The 19,651-nt window shown below is 45.4% G+C and overlaps 1 protein-coding gene across 1 annotated transcript in view; it reads left to right on the plus strand.

The window, feature by feature from the left end:
* Nucleotides 1-371: 371 nt before the first annotated feature.
* The window catches only part of ARHGAP4 (Rho GTPase activating protein 4), a 69,602-nt gene continuing 50,322 nt past the window's right edge, over nt 372-19,651 (plus strand). Inside the window, exon 1 of the mRNA XM_032211502.1 lies at nt 372-1,015. Within this exon, the coding sequence (XP_032067393.1) occupies nt 949-1,015 (67 nt within the window). The 5' untranslated portion in view covers nt 372-948. The remainder of the gene's footprint in view (nt 1,016-19,651) is intronic.

The following is a 19,651-nucleotide window of genomic DNA, read 5'->3' on the forward strand; positions in this document are numbered from 1 at the left end:
TGTTTGGCACTGATACAAGCACAACAGTTTTGCTCCCTCTCGCAGGTACAATCCTCCGTGCCTGTCCTCTTGCAACACGAAGCACCAAAGATCTTCCATTGAACATGTGGCTTTTAAGAGCCGGCGCAGTGGTTAAATGCAGCACTGCAGGCTACTTCAGCTGACTGCAGTTCTGCAGTTCGGCTGTTCAAATCTCACCAGCTCAGGGTTGACTCAGCCTTCCATCCTTCCGAGGTGGATAAAATGAGGACCCGGATTGTTGTTGGGGGCGATATGCTGACTCTGTAAACCGCTTAGAGAGGGCTGAAAGCCCTATGAAGCGGTATATAAGTCTAACTGCTATTGCTATCCCAAGTTACAGCCCTCGGGGCCAACTCTGTATGACTGTTGTCATGTCTTTGAAATGCGCCGTTGTTCTTTCTTTGAAAAAAACAAGCGATTGAAGGGAAAGGTGTCGTTTCTCAGCGGCAACTCGCGATGACCATCTGATTTGCTTGGAATGGGCGACGCAGGAGGAGGAGGAGGAGGTGTAGTTACTCCAACGCAATTCGCAGAGGAGGGTGCAATCCGGTGGTGCAACCGTCGCCGTTGGCGTTTCTTCGGCTGCTGTTGATTGCTGTGCCGTCCGAGCGCTGGAGAGAGAGAGAGAGAGAGAGTGACACAAAGCCTTTGGCTCCAACCCTGGACTGTATAGCGCCTGGCACCCGGGAGGGGGGGGCTGATAGTGGCTGGCACGGAAAGGAGGGGAAGCCGGGAGGCAGGGGGTTAATCCAGCCGCTCCAGCCCCAGCTTCTCCTGTGTGGGGAAGGCAACCAGAAGGAAAGGGGGCGGCGCCTCGCCCAGGAGCGCCGCACACCGCGCCGCATCTCCCGTGCGCATCTTGCAAGGCGAGCAGCAGCGGCGGCGGCGGCGGCGGCCCTGCTGCGCCCTGCCACACAACCCGTCGAGATGAACGCGCCGGGGAAAGCGCGCCGCGAGCGAGGCAGCCTGGCTGAATACGAGACCCAAGTCAAAGGTGAGCTTGGGGTTGGGGTTGGGGTTGGGGTTGGGGTTGGGTTGGGTTGGGTTGGGTTGGGGCAACGGGACGGGGGCGTCCGGCGGGGCGGCTGCTGGAGTGGGTGGGGCTGCACGAGGTGGAGAGTCAAGAACACGGGGACCGGAGGACGGAATGGGGGGGGCTGCTCAGTTGCCTGCAGCGGGAGAAAAGAGGCGGGTTGCCTATGAGGTTCATAGGGGTGCACTGTGCAGACGGGTACCGGTGGGTGGCGGGGGGGTGGAAGAAGGCGTGCATCGGGGAGCGCCACTGCGCTATCGTAGCGGGGGAGGGGGCGGCAAGAAGCGGCCCTCCGGAGCTGGACGTCTCCCTGCTTTTTTTGCAGGTGGTAACCGCAGTGACAACGGCGTGGTGGCCCCTCTCGCTTCCCCTGTCTTGCCTGTGAGCACGTAGGCCTGGGAGGGGGGGAGATCCAGGGCACCGTCTGCTGGAGCCCCGAGCCCCATTCCCGCTGGGATGACTGCCTTGTCAAGGATCATCCTCCTTGCTGGGGGGGGGGGGGGGATCCATTGCGGCTGCGTTTTGGATTGCTGGCAGACGAATGCGTTGTCCCGCCACCCCTCCCCGCCCCTGAAACCTAGAAAAATGTGACCCAGATTTTTCAACCCAGATAATAGGATTGCTAGAGGTGGTAAAAAAAAAACAAAAAACGAGCAAAAGCTACAATACTGGGGTGTTTTGGGTTTTTTTTTTAAATGTTCCAGGTGCATGGGCATGAACATGCTCTCACAGATAAAAAGATGTGTGGTTATTGGTTCAGGACGTAATGTGAGGCTCCTTAGTGGGGAAAAAAAAGAGAAAGAAATACACCAGATTGACAGAAAAAGGAAAGAACCCCTTGATTCCCAGCAACCTCTCTCTCTTCTCTGCAAAACATTCATTTCCACTTCCCATCTGAAGACACCCTTGTACAGCAAAGCTGTTGATTATAATGCAACATCCCCTCTTCAAGGTTCCGGTTGTTCAACTTCCTCTCTGTTGTGAGTGATCAACCAGCAAGAATTCTGCCTCTGCCCCATTCATTTGCAGCTCCTCTCCCTCCCCAGCTCATGGCATCTTTCTGAACATGCCTCGGCTTGTCGTTGTGTATAACAGAAGCTTCCACCGAATACCAGAAGGCTTCGGTCCAGCAGTCTGGCTTCACAGTCTTTACTATCATTTAACCGATCGACGCACAAAATCTTCTAAGGCATTTTGATGCTTGGGGAAGAAAGAAGAGTGGCCCCACTTGGGGATCACCATCATCTAGACCAGTGTTTCTCAACCTTGGCCACTTGAAGATGGCTGGACTTCAACTCCCAGAATTCCCCAGCCAGCGAATGCTGGCTGGGGAATTCTGGGATTTGAAGTCCAGACATCTTCAAGTAGCCAAGGTTGAGAAACACTGATCTAGACCATTGTTTCTCAACCTTGGCCGCTTGAAGATGAGTGGACTTCAACTCCCAGAATTCCCCAGGCTGGCTCGGGAATTCTGGGAGTTGAAGTCCACCCATCTTCAAGCGGCCAAGGTTGAGAAACCATGATCTCTAGACAACCGGGTGTGTGCATGGGAGTATAAGCTCGGTTTCAGTAAGGAGCAGCTGTACGAGAGGATAGTGCTCCATTTTAATGCAATTTGCATAGGATATTATTCAATGGATATTACGTTGTGAAGAAGACCTCTCTTATCAGTGGCAAAGCACCATTGATGGCATTGAGGCAGGGCATTGTGGCAGACACCTGGAACCCACCGAACAGGGGGTTCCAGCAGGAAATCCTCTAAATGCAACAGGGTGGACTTATCATATTTTGATTTGAATAAGTAATATATATTACGCATCAGGGGAACAGGCTATAAAACTGTACATCCATTAAGCTACCTTACTATGTTTATCCTCGATTACTTGGCATCTAAAATACACAGGTTTGCTTTATTGTTGTGGGTATCTCTGCCCATTGCTAAGCTTAATTTCCTCTCCCAGAAGTCCTATTACCTTGCTCACTACAATACTCCTCCTAAACCATACAAGACTGGATACACGCTACTACACATAAAGGAGGAATAGAACACAAATATATTTAGACGCAAATGAATTTATGCTTCCTTTCCTGGGTTGCTGCTGAAAGAAGGCATCGGCAGTAGCTGTGAGAAGGATCTTGGAGTCCTAATGGACAATCACTTAAATATGTGCTGCAGCTGCCAAAAAGGCCAATACAATCCTAGGCTGCGTTAACAGAGGGATAGAAGCAAGATCACGTGAAGTGTTGGTACCACTTTATAAAGCCTTAGTAAGACCACACTTGAAATACGTGCATCCAGTTTAGCTCACCACAATGTAAATGAGATGTTGAGATTTTGGAAAGAGTGCAGGGACAAGCAACAAAGATGATTAGGTGACTGGAGGCTGAAATATAAAGAGGAGTTGCAGAAATTGGGTGTATCTAGTCTTGTGAAAAGAAAGACCGAATGACATGATAGCAACGCTTCAACATTTGAGGGACTGCCACCAAGAAGGGAAAGTCAACCTATTTTCAAATGCACTAGAAGGCAAGACAAGAAGCAATGGGTGGAAATTAAATCAAGGAGAAAAGCAACCTAGAACTTAGGAGAAATTTCCTAACAGTGAGAACAATTAACCAGTGGAATGGGTTGCCTTCAGAAGTTGTTGGTGCTCGTGACCCGACAAATGTGCGAACATCAAAAGCGTGCCGACAAAACCTCGGCGCTAAAACCGCGATGTCAAAACCGCGCCGACAAAACCGCGCCGACAAAACCGCGCCGACAGAAGCGCGATTTAAGTTAAGGTTAGGTTTAGGGTTAGGTTTAGGGTTAGGTTTAGGGTTAGGTTTAGGGTTAGGTTTAGGGTTAGGTTTAGGGTTAGGTTTAGGGTTTGGTTTAGGGTTAGGGTTAGAGCGCGCTTCTGTCAGCGTGCTGTTGTCGGCGTGCTTCAGCGCTCATTCGTCGGCGCGGTTTTGTCACCACAGTTTAGTCAGGCGCGCTTTTGTCGTTCTCGCATTTGTGGTGGAACCGTTGGTGCTCCATCACTGGAGGCTTTTAAAAAGACTGGACAGCTATTTGTCTGAAATGGTATAGGGTCTCCTACTTGAGCAGGGGGGGTTGACTAGATGACCATTCCAACTCTGTTATCATGATCTAGTCTTCCCTGAAGCAAAAGGTGATTCATCTACTTCAGAAGCACTTCTGAAGATCTGTGTAAGGAGATTTTGAGTGTGGGAAAATAGCCCCTGAGGAGGTTTGGGGGATGCTTTCATCATGGGGCTTAGTTTAGTGGAGTTTGCTGATATGTTGACTTTGGTGTTACAGATGGCATGCCCCTGGGGTAGGAATAGCCGATGTGGTGGCTATGGATTCCAACATGCCAAAGAGCATCTCCATTGTGTTCCTTCAAGCTTAGTACATTTTCAAAAGTTCTCTTGCGTGGGAGACGGTAGTGACAAAACAAAATGCTCTCATATCATCTTTATCTCCAAGAATGGCATTCTTTACAAGTTAAAAAAAAGGAGGTGTTTGGTGTCCACTGCTTTATTTAAAAACGTGGCAATTATGCTGCTCTTATTTTTTTTTTTTTCTTTTAAAAGAGAAGCTGGAGTGGTAGAAGGGGGGCGTTACTAGTTTACATGCTTGGAAACGAGAGTCAGAGGCTGAATACAAGCTGACTTTTTCAATTTTAGATGTGCTACTCTGGGTCTGGTTGTGAATCTCCTCCTTAAGCCATTTTAGAAAAGTGGCCGCAGCAATACAAATTCATCCAGGGGTGCACTGAATGCAGACCCTTTGAACCCAAGTAGTTTAGCTTTAGACCAGATGTCAAGATAGATCCAAATCAGTGGTGGGTTTCAAAAAACTTTGGAACCTCTTCTGTAGGTGTGGCCTGCTTTCCGGGTCCACTGGTGGAACCTCTTCTAACCGGTTCGGTAGATTTGACGAACCGGTTCTACCGAATAGGTGCGAACTGGTAGGAACCCACCTCTGATCCAAATGTAGGATATGCTTGGTTTTCCCTAGAAGGAGGTTGTTGTTTCAGGCCATTCATTCAATGGAAGGGAACAGAAGGGCTATTTAATTTATAATTACAAAGGTATTTTTACTACCAGAGGGAGAAGCACTTGTGGGATGTTCTGCTTTAATAATTTCACCTCTGGGGGCTCTGTACTTTCATTAAAGATAGAGACCATATTTCCTATTCTGCTTCTGCCAGTACTGTAAAATGGTTGGGACCAAATAGTGGTGGGATTCAGCCAATTCGCACCTATTCAGGAGAACCGGTTGGTAACTTTCTAAGTAGTTCAGAGAACCGATTGTTGGAAGAAATCTCCTTTTGTTTTTTTCCGCTTTACAGGGCTAATCCTGTAAGGAAGGCAGGAAGGAAACATTCTGGTGTTTTTTCTAGCCTAATCTTTATTGCCCTGCTTACAGAAACTGCCTCTCCGGTTAACCCTGATGACATTGTAAGAGCTAAGGCGAAGCGCCGATCGACGGGAGTGACGTTGAGTTGGCCACGCTCACCCAGTCACATGACCACCGAGCCCCACCTACCCAGATGGTCATTAGGGCGGAGAACCGGTTGTTAAATTATTTGAATCCCACCACTGGGACCAAAGCAAGTTAACTCAAGGTATAAGATGAAGCTAGCTAAGCTGCAATGGTAGGGTGCACTGCCCTTTGGGTGTGCTAGATTACATCTCCAACAGTTCCTAATAGGACAATGTTTGGCCATATTGACTGGGAATTATGGAAGATGTAGTGCAACACATCTAGAAGGCACGAGGTTAGGTAGTGAAAGGAGAACTTTAGTGAACTAGAATTTGCTCTGAGGGAGATGAGTTTTGGATACCAGATTAGCTGGAGAGTCAATATGGTAGCATAATCTGTTTGAACCGCCGTACAAATTTGAAGGCAATAAATAAGATCCTTGCAATTACATCACTAAGTCAATCTTTTTTTAAGCAAACTACTTTTCTAAAGAACATGACAGTTTGCATGAGAAGAATATAGTGTCACCAGTAGTCCTTGACTTATGCCTGTTCGTTTAAGGTCTGTTCAAAGTTAGATGGCTTCAGAAAAAAAGTGACTTATGACTGTCACAAGATCCCCGGGGGGGTCACATGATTGCATTTCGGGTGCTTGGCAATTGGCTCACCTCCTTCAGTCACATATGATCATAGCTTGTTACCTTTCCTGCTGATTTCTGGCAAAATACGCCCCATTGGGGAAACCGAATTCACTTAACAACAACGGCAGTAAAATGGTCACAAAATTGGATCTGACTTGGCTTACAAATCGTAGTGACTTACAGTGGAAATTCCAGTCCCACTTGCAGTCAGATGCCGAGGAGTTCCTGTAGCTGCGTTCAGGCGAAGATTTGAGCCATGTTATAAATCAGATTATCTGTAGGCTCTTGAATGCCTGACTCTCGTATCTGTTAGTGCGATTAATATATAGATTATTTTCACAGTCCTCTCTACAGGCCCACTGGATTGAAGCAAATACTTCCTGGAGGCTTTCTTATTCTGTCCTTCTTCCCCTTATCCTTGGCTTTGTGCTCTTATCTTGTTGCTGAATCAAGGCTTTGCATGGGGGGCAGGGGAGGGGTGGGGAATGGCCTGATATTACTGACTTTCTTTTTCTCCCCAGTCAACTAACTCCCCCTTCCCCGTGTTCCCAGATGAGTTTTCTCTCCCCATTGAGTATAGCTTCCGAGTTGTCAGTTCTGATTTTTCAGAGGCTTTTGTGCTGAGGGGTGGAGGAGGGGCTTTATCCATTTCTGTGTCTCTTTACTCTTCCTTCTTCTTTCTGTTGATAAAGCTGGTAGATAAAGCAGATGCCCTCCCCCACCCCACCCCCCGCCTCCTTAATTGCTGGCTCCTTTCTCAATGCCCCCCATCCCATTAAGCAATGGACTTCCAGCACCCTGGGATCTGACATGGATCATGGTTTTTTTTAAAAAAATTCTAGGGTGAGTGTTGGTGGAAGGAATTCATTTTAATTTGAATAGAAATTGTTAATTTTAATTTATTTTTTAAAGTTCATTCTTACCGTGACCCGACAAATGCACGCAGAACTAAAGCGCGCCGACAAAACCGCGGCGCTAAAACCGCCAGCGCGCCGACAGAAGCACAATTTAAGTTAAGGTAAGGGTTAGGTTTAGGTTTACAGCGCTCTTCTGTCGGCGCGCTTCAGCGCTCATTCGTTGGCGCGGTTTAGAACTCGCGGTTTTGTCACCGCGGTTTAGTCAGGCGTGCTTTTGTCAGTCGCCCTTTTGTCGGTGAACCCATTCTTACATCTTCTGTTAACATGAAACCTGTTCATGCTAGATCTGGAAACATTTCTTCCGGGACATAGATTATTCTCTTCTCATTATTTTGGATTCTAGTATTTTTTAATGCTGTATTATCTCCCAGCAACCTTCCAAATTTCATAAATTTGGGTGAGATGGGTGACATATAAATTTATTCAGTCAACCAATATGTGCACACATACCTTGTGATATCAAAAGGTAGATGCAAAAAACGTTGCTCAAAAATGTAATCCCCACATCATTTGATACAGTGGTGGGTTGCTAACTGGTTTACTACTGGTTTGCTCGCGCTCGTCAGAGCGGGTGGGCAGAGCCTCCCACTGCCACCGCTACTGGTTCGACTGAACCGGCAGCAACCCACCTCTGATTTAATAATATCTAGCGTCTAAGCTGACCTGCAGTTTCAACAGGCATGGGCTTCTCACACATTTTCAAGTATAATCTCACACTTTCAAAGGACTAGAAGCTGAATTTTGCACTGATGAAAGAAATGTCCTTCTGGGTTCAGCTCCAAGTGGGGAAAAAGACACTGGAGACACGGAGGCTGCTTGGAAAGATGGTTTATTGGTGGACAGGACCACGTGGCTTGAGCCCTGAACAGAAAAGGGGATCACATGCTTCAATGTTGGTGAAGAAGGGCTGAGGGAGGGGCTTGCTAGGCTTTTTATAACCTGTTCAGTCCCACCTCTCTGTGTTCCTGTTCCTGTGTAAGAAATGAATTCTGATTGGTTGTCAGACTCCCATAGGGCCATGCAGGGGCAACTCTCTAGGCTGTGTTTTGAATCCAGGTATGGATGAGTTCTCAGATGCCATGCGGTCAGTTGAGTAAAGGGCCAATATTATCATGCTTTTCTGCAGCTGCTGGTGAAGTCTTTATTATGTAAAGTGGACTATCTTGGCCTTCTTAATGGCCCATTGACAAAGTGGGGATGGGCAGGAAGCTACAGGCAACTATTCTGTCTTTTAAAACATGTTTCTTTCTTTTCACATCCAGAGAAATATTCTGCCTTTTCAATATTTCCTAGGATATTTCATTTTTCTGGAAGAGGGCTGGATGATAACTTCCCACAGCTCTCACTACCACTGCTTACATTGTTCCTACACTTTTCTGGAATATTTACAGCATGTCTCTTGTAGGGCAATCCCTCCCTCTGCCTGCTGATGCTTCCACATATACAGTGCATTCAGAAAGTATTCAGACCTCCTTCACTTTTGTAAATTTTGTTATACTGCAGCCTCATTCTATAGTTGTTGAAATTCATTTTTTTCCTCATTAATCTACACTCAGTACCCCATAATGACACAGTGAAAACAGAATTCTAGAAATGGCTGTAAATGTATTAAAAAGAAAAAAAAACCTGAAATATTACATTGACGTAAGTACACTTGAAATTTAGCTCCAGTGCCCCCCATTTCTCTTGATTGTTGCTGACATGTTTCTGTACCTTGATTGGAGTTGATCTGTGGTAAATTAAATTGATTGGACATTATTTGATTGGCCACACTTGGAATCCTGCATTCAGTTTTGGTCTCCACGATGTAGAAAAAATGTGGAGACTCTAGAAAGAGTGCAGAGAAGAGCAACAAAGATGATTAGGGGACTGGAGGGTAAAACATATGAAGAACGGTTGCAGGAACTGGGTATGTCTAGTTTAATGAAAAGAAGGACTAGGGGAGACTTGATAGCAGTATTCCAATATCTCAGGGGTTGCCACAAAGAAGAGGGAGTCAAATTATTCTCCAAAGCACCTGAGTGCAGAACAAGAAGCAACGGGTGGAAACTAATTAAGGAGAGAAGCAACTTAGAAATTTCCTGACAGTTGGAACAATTAATCAGTGGAACAGCTTCCCTCCAGAAGTTGTGAATGCCCCAACACTGGAAGTCTTTAAGAAGATGTTGGATAGCCATTTGTCTGAAACAGTATAGGGTTTCCTGCCTAGGCAGGGGGTTGGACTAGAAGACCTCCAAGGTCCCTTCCAACTCTGCTATTGTATTGTATTGTATTTGAAAAGGCACACACCTCTCTATAGAAGGCCTTACAGCTGACAATGCATACTGTAGCAAAGCAAAAGCTTGAGGTCAAAGAAACTGCCCGAGGAGCTCGGAGATAGGATTATTGCAAGGCACAGATCTGGGGAAGGCTACAATAAAATTTCTACTGCACTGAAGCCTCCATAATTCTCAAATGGAAAAAATATTGGCACAGTGAGGACTCTTCCAAGAGCTGGTCGCCCGGTCAAACTGAGCAATCGGAGGAGAAGAGCCTTAGTAAGAGAAATGATCAAGAACCCGATGGTCGCTCTGACTGAGCTCCAGCGATCCTATGTGGAGATGGGACAGAGTTCCAGAAGAACAACCATCACTGCAGGCCCCCCCACCGATCTGGGCTTTATGGCTGGACAGAAGCTTCTCCTCAGTGCAAAAAAGGAAGGGAAAGCTGAATAGAGTAAATACAGGGGACATTCACAATGAAAATCTGTTCCACAGTGCTTGGGACTTGAGACTTCGCCAAAGGTTCACATTCCAACATGATAAATGATGCTAAGTACACAGCCAAGATTACACAGGAGTGACTTAGGGAGAACTCTGAATATCCTAGTGTGGCCCAGCCAGAGCCCTGTCTTGAACCCTATTGAACATCTCTGGAGGGACCTGAAAATGGCCGTCCATTGATGGTTGCCATCCAACCTGACTGAGCTTGAGGGGATTTTCAAGGAAGAATGGCATAAAATCCCCCCCAATCTAGTGTGCAAAGTGTATTGTGTCATATCCCCAAAAAACTCGAGGCTGTAATTGCTGCCAAAGGTGCTTCAACGAAGTACTGAGTGAAGGGTCTGAATACTTACGCCAATGTGATATTTCGCGAGTGATTGTGGGTGCACCTCGGTACACCCACGTTACACCTATCCTCCGTGAGCTGCACTGGCTACCGATCGGTCTCCGGATACGCTTCAAAGTGCTAGTCGTCACTTATAAAGCCCTTCATGGTATTGGACCTGGGTACTTGAGAGACCGCCTGCTGCCAATTACCTCCCAAAGACCCATTAGATCACACAGGGTGGGCCTCCTCCGGGTTCCGTCTACCAGCCAATGCCATCTGGCTACCACCCGGAGGGCCTTCTCTGTGGCAGCTCCGGCCCTTTGGAACGAACTCCCTACAGAGATTCAGACCCTCACCTCTCTCCAGGCCTTCCGAAAAGCCGTCAAAACCTGGCTGTGCCGGCAGGCCTGGGGTTGATGAGTTCCCCTCCCCTCTCGACCTGTGTGGCTGTGTGGTTCTTGGCTATTTTAACTACTTGTATTGTGTCCTATGTTCCCTTTCCCCTTTTGAGTTGTTCGCCGCCGTGAGTCCTTCCCGGAAAAGGGCGGCATATAAATAAAACAAATCTCAATCTCAATTTCAGGGTTTTTTTTTTCTTTTTAATAAATTTACAGACATTTCTAAAATTCTGTTTTCACTTTGACATAGTAGGGTACTAAGTTAATGAGAGAAAATGAATTTCACCAACTTTAGAATCAGGCTGCAGCACAACAAAATGGACAGAAACCAAGGTGATCTGGATATTTTCTGAATTTACTATATAGTGTGTAGGTCATACTTTGCAAGTGAAAAAAGGAAGCGTGGGTGTATTACACACAGAGAGAGAGACACACACAGACTATTTATATCTCTATCTGCCTATCTATCATCTATTATCACTCTATCATCTTCTTTCTAATCTCCCTCCCTCCTCCATCCCTATTTGCCTATCTACTTGCCTCGTGTTCCCTGTTAATTGTTACGCTAGCTCTTCAGATGAATTGTTCACAAGCCTATTTCAGTGTAAAGACACATGAAATCAGTGTGAGCTCCATTTAGCATTGCGGCATTGCATTAAACTGGGTTTAGGAAAAAACGGAACTTTCAACTTTTCAACTTTTAATAGATTTGTATGCCGTTCAATCCCGAAGGACTCCGGGCGGCTTACATAAAAGCAGTTTAAAAAAATACTAAAAAATATTTAAAAACACAAGAGAGAACGGCTTAAAAACAGAAACACAACATGCACTCAGTTTTTAAAAGGGGCTGAAGTTCAATCAAGATCAACAGCCCCAGGCCTGCCAGAACAGCCAGGTCTTAACAGACTTACGGAAGGCCGGGAGAGTGGGGAGGGTCCGGATCTCGGGGGAGGTAGATTGTTCCAAAGGGCCGGAAGATTTTTGAAATGGTTGAAGTACATTTGCTTATATATATGATAGTTGAGCATATGCAGGGCATCTGAACACAGAATATTAATTTTTACAATAATATGCCCATGCCAGTGACAAACTATGAGCATGACATGAAAAGGGCATAGGCATTCTTTTCCTTTACCAATTTATAGGAATGATTGTTCAGTAAGAATGGGATTCCTTTTTGCATAGGTTTTGAAGCCATGGTTTCTCTTTATGTAGATCCAGGCCTCTTGTCATGATATTTAATTATACATTCATGCTTGCTAGAATCATTGAGAAGCAGTATTCAGCAGTCAGCATTGTTATGTGATTTAATAACTATATATGCAATTCTGCTCCAAGGTGTGCCTTTGGGATGGTTTTGATTGCAGTAGTGAGATCTTAATGCAAGTTGTGCCTCTCTGCATCAAATCCAGCCTGATTCTGCTTTTATTTTACCTTTGCATTTTGTTTTTATAGATGTCATTAAGTGAATTACTAGCCTTGATTATTAGAATACCGTGCAGGTTTATGGTTTCTTACCTGACACTAGCACAGGTTCATGAACTGTTCAGAACAGTTCATTTAGTGACCAAAGTTACAAAAGCACTGAAAAAAAGTGAATTTTTGACTGTTGTAGCGTCCCCATGGTCACGTCATCAAAATTGGCAACTGCCTCATATTTATGACGGTTGCAGTGTCTGGGATCATGTGATCACATTTTGCAACCTTCAGACAAGCAAAGTCAATGGGGAAGCCAGATTAACTTAATAGCCATGTTACTAACTTAACAACTACAGTGATTCACTTAATTACTATGGCAAGCATAGTCAAAAAATGCGGCAAACTCACTTAACAAATGTTTCACTTAGCAACAAAATTATGGCCTCAACTGTGGTAGTAACTCAAGGGACTACCTCTATACCAGGGGTGGGTTTCTCGCCCCATTCCAACTGGTTCGGTTGGAACGGGGCCGGCGGCGTCCTCGTGCACGCGCGCAGCGCACGCATGCGTACTAGCGTCTGTGCGATGCTCCAGCTGCTCCTGGAGGATCGCGCAGGCGCTGTATGCGTCCTGCGCATACGTGGAGGCGCGGAACTCGTCAAAACCGGGTAAGGAACGCGGGCGGGCGGGTGGGCCCTTCGCCGTTCCCGGAAGTTACTTACTTCTGGGTTTGCCGACCAACCGGTTCGCGGGGACCGCCGCGAACCGGTTGAAACCCACCCCTGCTCTATACCAAATTCGGAGGAGGGGGGGGCTATAGATAGAAAGCAACATGCAGAAATGTGATAGTAATTATTAAAACTTATGTTTCCTAAGAAAGTTACCTTATGAATAATTTATGAGAAATAGTCCTGGCATGAGATTAAGGGAGGCTGTAGTCCACCTTACAGTGGATATAAAAAGTTTACACAATCCTGTTAAAATGCAGGTTTGTGAAATATTAAAAAAAAAATCAGACCAAGATAAATCAATTTTTGTACATTTAATATAGCATATAAGTTGCACAGGTCAGTTGAAAAACAAACTAAAATCATTAGTGGAAAGAATAACAATGCAAACTTGCGATAACGTGGTGAAGTGCGCACATCCTTTTATAAGTAGGGAAGTAGCTGTGTTCAGAATTAACCAATCACATTCAAACTGATGTTAAATAGTAGCAGCACACAATTAATGTGACTGATCAAGCCCATAGAAAGTTCAGCTGTTCTCGTAGGATTTTTCTGACATTTCTGACATTTACAGCAAAAGCCATGGTCTGCAAAGAGATGATAAAGCATGAAAGGCATCTCGTTGGAAGGTATCCGTCAGGAGAAGGATACAAAAAAATTCCAAAGCATTTGATATACCATGGAAGACAGTCATCAACAGGTGGGGAAAATAAAGCACAATAGTGACATTACCAAAAACTGGATATTCCTTCAAAATTGATAAAAAGGAAAAAAGAAAACTGGTCCAACAGGCTGCCAAGATGCATACAGCAATATGGTGGTGGTAGTAGCATTGAGCCGAGGTGGCGCAGTGGTTAGAGTGCAGCACTGCAGGCTACTTCAGCTGACTGCAGTTCGGCGGCTCAAGGTTGACTCAGCCTTCCATCCTTCCGAGGTGGGTAAAATGAGGACCCAGACTGTGGGGGCGATATGCTGATTCTGTAAACCGCTTAGAGAGGGCTGAAAGCCCTATGATGTGGTATATAAGTCTAACTACTAACTGCTATTATGTTTTGGGGCTTCCTTTCTTCAGCTGGAACTGGGGTTTTAGTCAAGGTATGAACTTATTCCAAATATCAGTCAATTTTGGCAGAAAGGTTTCTGCTAAAATGCCGAAAATGAAGAGAAATTTCACTTTTTAGCCGACAACAACCCAAGGCATACCTCCTAATCAACGAAAGAATGGCTTCACAGAAGAATATCAAAGTTTTGGAATGGCCTACCCAGAGCTTGGATCTGGATCCAATTGAAAACATGTGGGGTTACCCAAAGAAGGCTGGGCACAGGAGTTACCCTTGCAATCTGACAGATTTGGAGGGCTTTTTGCAAGGAAGAGTAGGCACAGATTCCCAAGACAATCTTTGTGCCATGCTAATAGACTCCTACACCAAAAGACCAGTGGTGGGTTTCAAAAATTGTTGGAACCTACTCTGTGGGTGTGGCCTCCTTTGTGGGAGTGGCTTGCCACCCATGTGACCGGATATGAAATTTTGAATTAGTACTTAGGTCAGTCCAAGTAGCTATTCAGAAACTCTGGCATTGAAGCGTGCAAGTCTTAAAGCTGTCAAGTTACAAGATCCTTGCACCCCTAACCATTTAGAAAAAAAAAACCTAGGGGTCTTCAAACCTGACAGCTTTAAGACTTGTGGACTTCAACTCCCAGAATTCCTCCTCTAGTCACGTTGGCTCAGAAACTCTGGCATTGAAGTATGCAAGTCTTAAAGCTGTCAAGTTACAAGACCCTCGCACCCCTAACCCTTTAGCAGTGGTGGGTTTCAAAATGTTTTGGAACCTCTTCTGTAGGTGTGGCCTGCTTTCCGGGTCCACTGGTGGAACCTCTTCTAACCGGTCCGGTAGATTTGATGAACCGGTTCTACCGAATAGGTGCAAACTGGTAGGAACCCACTTCTGCAAAAGACTTAATGTTGTCATAAAATCAAAAGGTGCTTCAGCAAAGTATTATTTTAAGGGTGTTGCGTACTATTTATTGCATGTTTTTTTACTGTTATTTCCTCCCTAAAAAGATATTAGTTTGTATTCAATACTTTCCAATAAAGGTGGGAAAAATTCAGAAGTGATCTATCTTGGGCTGATTTTTTTTTTTTACATCTCAAAAACGTGGCATTTTAACAGTGATGTGTAGATGTTTTATATCCACTGCATATCCTCTAGATCAGGGCTGTCAAACTTGCAGCCTGTGGGCCGGATGTATCATGCGCTGGCCACACCCACACCTGGTTTAGTGAAGGGGGGAGAAAGTTGCTGTACATCACATGATGTCGTGACAATGCAAGTTTGACACCCCTGCTCTACATCGTGGGTCCCCAATCCTCAGTCTAGGGACCAACACAGGTTCGCAGCATGCCAGAAACTGGGCTGCGCAAACAAGTGACGCCCCATTCACCAAATGCAGGCAGCACACAAAACCACGCCCCCTCTGGTCCGTGGGAAAACCTCCCCATGGAACAGCTTCCTGGTGCCCCAGAAGGTTGGGGGCAGTGGTGGGTTTCAAAAATTGTTGGAACCTACTCTGTGGGTGTGGCCTCCTTTGTGGGAGTGGCTTGCCACCCATGTGACCGGATGGGAGTGGCTTGCCGCCCATGTGACCAGATATGAAATTATGAATTAGTACTTAGGTTGGTCCAAGTAGCTATTCAGAAACTCTGGCATTGAAGCATGCAAGTCTTAAAGCTGTCAAGTTACAAGATCCTTGCCAGTGGTGGGTTTCAAAAATGTTTGGAACCTCTTCTGTAGGTGTGGCCTGCTTTACGGGTCCACTGGTGGAACCTCCTCTAACCGGTTCGGTAGATTTGACGAACGGGTTCTACCGAATAGGTGCGAACTGGTAGGAACCCACCTCTGGTTGGGGGCCATTACTCTAGATGTCATAAATGATGTGGTTAATTTGTGAACAGATATGTGTTAGTTGCATAAAACTAAAGACAATACACTACTGATTTATTAAGTAGTAGTTGCATTGGTAGTATTTATTGCTGCTTTACAATAGGATGAATTCTTTAAACTGATATAACATTAATTCATTTCTTCATTGTGGAAGCAGATGAAATGATCTTAAAATGTCATGGATTTTGACTTAAAGGAAAGATTCCTAGATGTGTGTTGCAGTAAATGAAGGACAAAAGGCATTTATTTTGAGAGCTTTATTTGTTGCTATGATGAGAAAAAGGAAGGCAGCCAATTAAGTCTGTCAATTCAGCTTTGTTGATTGCAGGAAATTGAGGGCTTTTTTTTTTTTTTTTTTGCAAATAAATTGCTCATCATCCACAAGAAAAAAAGATTCATCATGTTCACTTTTATGTTTAGAATACTTTTAGCACATAATGTCATGAAGTCATTTACATGTTTCATTTAAGAGGTTTGTCTATGCTGTATGAGATGGTGATATATATATTTTTAGAAATAAGTTAGTACCAGTAATAGATATAAAATCACTCTCAAAGACAAAGTCTTCGTAGGACTCACTTCTGCATTGTCACAATCATATCACGGAGTGATGGCACAAAACACCTCTCCAGAGAAGGTTGCCTAAAGAATAAAGATGAATATAAGGGTCAGGCCTGCATTTATATTCCTTTTAGAATTTTGGCCTGCCACACTTTCTCTTATTTCATTGTGCTGTTTCTTTAAGTATAGTCAATGGGAAGGGGGATTAGAAGGAGTAGGATTTCGGAATGTATTGTTTTTCATTCTTTGCTAGAAGCCAAGGTCATCCTTTGTCTCCACACCAGTACACTTGACCAGAAGAAGCTGGGCATGGACGCCAGCGTGGAAGAAGGAGATTGGACCATGTGATGGATTGTGGGTGTGGGGACAAGATCATGAACTTTTAACTGGGTGGGATTCTGATGTAACTTCCAGAGTTGGGATCCCACAGCTATGTGCCAACATGCCTGCTTTATTAAATTGGAACTTTAAGCATAGTTTCGCCTTCGATTCTGATTTGATTCTACATGGTATTCGGAACGCTGACAATAAGGATGAGCAGAGACTGACCTAGGATACCAAAGCTTAGGGGGCACCAATGCCAGCCTGCCTGCCGAATCATTCTAAACATACAGAACTTCCCATTGGTGGGAAGGGGTGCTATCAATGCCAGCTAAGTACCATATGCCCTTGATGCAGCACTGCCTTCCAGTAACCCTGCATTTATATACAAACATAAATACCACTTGGGACAAAGGGGTTAGAAATGGAAGAGTAAGTCTAACTAGTGGGAAGAAGAGAAATACCCTCACTCACTTTTGCATAAGTAGCTTAACAACTCTATACAACCGGAGATAGAAAATTGACTCATCATGGCCAGGCAAAAGACCAGGAGTAGTTCACAAGTTACAGGTCCAGCTTAAGGCCCCCACACTAGGAAAGTTGGAGAGAGGATTCTCCCCCATGTAGCATAAATTAATATCCTGGATTTTTGCATGGTGAAATAGTACTAATCTTGCCCTACAATTTAATGGACCCTTTGTCATGTGCTGCTTGATCTTAAAAGCTGGGCACTTAGCAATAGCAATAGCAGTTAGACTTATATACCGCTTCATAGGGCTTTCAGCCCTCTCTAAGCGGTTTACAGAATCAGCATATCGCCCCCACAGTCTGGGTTCTCATTTCCCCCACCTCGGAAGGATGGAAGGCTGAGTCGACCTTGAGCCGGTGAGATTAGAACCGCCGAACTGCAGATAACAGTCAGCTGAAGTGGCCTGCAGTACTGCACCCTAACCACTGCGCCACCTCGGCTCTTCTTGGCTGCTGACTTAATTTCAATCTTTGCCCTAAAAAGTCTGGCTCTCAACTGCTCCCCACCTCATTTACTGCTTCACATAGACTGATAGAGGTGTTTATACCACTTTCATACCATCACGTAAGCCAAGAATAGAAGGATGCCCTACTTTCCTCCTAATTCTTCTCCTACTCAGAATCCCATTCCTGAGGCAACTCAAGGGAGATCATATATGGCACTGTATGAGTCACGATTTCAGTCTGTCTCCCTCATGAAGCAACTAAGGGTCGATCCCAGTGGCTCCATGGAAAGCACAGTGTGGTATTTTGAATAGAGTAATTGCTTATCTCGTAGCATGTAAGGGGAGAGGAGCAATGGTAGGATTCAATTTTTTTTTTACTACCGGTTCTGTGGGTGTGGCTTGGTGGATAGCAACAGCAATAGCAGTTAGACTTATATACCGCTTCATAGGGCTTTCAGCCCTCTCTAAGCGGTTTACAGAGTCAGCATATTGCCCCCACAGTCTGGGTCCTCATTTCACCCACCTTGGAAGGATGGAAGGCAGAGTCAACCTTGAGCCGGTGAGATTAGAACCGCTGAACTGCAGATAACAGTCAGCTGAAGTGGCTTGCAGTACTGCACCCTAACCACTGCGAACCGGTAGGAAGCCACCTCTGCAGTGGTGGGATTCAAATTTTTTTACTACCGGTTCTGTGGGTGTGGCTTGGTGGATAGCAATAGCAATAGCAGTTAGACTTATATACCGCTTCATAGGGCTTTCAGCCCTCTCTAAGCGGTTTACAGAGTCAGCATATCTCCCCCACAGTCTGGGTCCTCATTTCACCCACCTCGGAAGGATGGAAGGCTGAGTCAACCTTGAGCCAGTGAGATTTGAACCGCTGAACTGCAGATAACAGTCAGCTGAAGTGGCCTGCAGTACTGCACCCTACCCACTGCGCCACCTCGGCTCCCCACCTCGTATGTGGCATGGCGTGGTGGGCGTGGCTGGGGACGGTTACTGCAAAATCCCTATTCCCTCCCGATCAGCTGGGACTTGGGAGGCAGAGAATAGATGGGGTGGGGCCAGTCAGTGGTGGTATTTGCTGGTTCTCCGGACTACTCAAAATTTCCGCTACCGGTTCTCCAGAACTGGTCAGAACCTGCTGACTACCACCTCTGGAGAGGAGACTTCCTAGACCAATGAATTGCCAAAGACGATGAAGAATCTAGGAGTGTTCTGGTGATTATTGCTGTTGGTGACAAAAAAAGATGTGAAATGGATTCCTTGCTTGCGGAGATGCCGCTATGAGTTTCTGCAACCAGCATCAAAATGTGTCCCTGAATATTGAGAAAAGTTTGCAAAGAAAAGAGGAAACGAAATAACCTGAAAGTCCTCACGTCTCAGCCTCACCATTCACTGGAAGTAGAGAAGACTGACTTGATTGTGGTTGTTGTGAAAGAGTGTGGGTGCTATGGTAAAAGGACTCCTGGACATTGTCTGGTCTTTACCAGAAGTTAGCTTATCTACCTGCTCTATGTGGTCTGGCAAAACACAGCATAGTTCACCCACCAAGCGGAAACTTGGCAGCATTTCTACAGCATGTTTTCCCCTAGCAGGAATTGAGCCTATGGTACTTAATTGGTTCAGCTTGGCTTTGAAAGCCCCATGCCTTGGAAGATACCAATAGAAGCTTCCCTTAGGGATCAATTTTGCTAATTTCTGCACGTGTTCTTCCCTTCTCCTTATTTGTGTCCAGATACCTCTTGACTCCTGAAGGTAGCCAAAATTTGGTCTTGGGCACCTGTGCCTGTAAGTCTCAAGGTATTGTTAGGTACGGTGCCTATTTACTATGCTTGTAGTTTCTTATGAGAGTTTTTAAGATAGCTGTCTGCGAAGAAGCACTCTCGTTGTGTATAATTTTTCTCTCTCTCTCATTATCAGATCTTCTGTTTATGAACTCCGATGATCCACAACATGCGGGCAGGGCAGTGGTGGGTTTCAAATTTTTTTAGAGCCTCTTCTGTAGGTGTGGCCTGCTTTGTGGGAGTGGCTTGCCGGCCATGTGACCGAGTGGGAGTGGCTTGGCAGTCATGTTATGGGGTGGGCGTGGCCAACTTGTAAAATGTGGTGAAGCTCACTTAACAACGCTCTTG

Source organism: Thamnophis elegans, chromosome 2, assembly GCF_009769535.1.
Source record: "Thamnophis elegans isolate rThaEle1 chromosome 2, rThaEle1.pri, whole genome shotgun sequence".
NCBI lineage: Eukaryota > Metazoa > Chordata > Lepidosauria > Squamata > Colubridae > Thamnophis > Thamnophis elegans.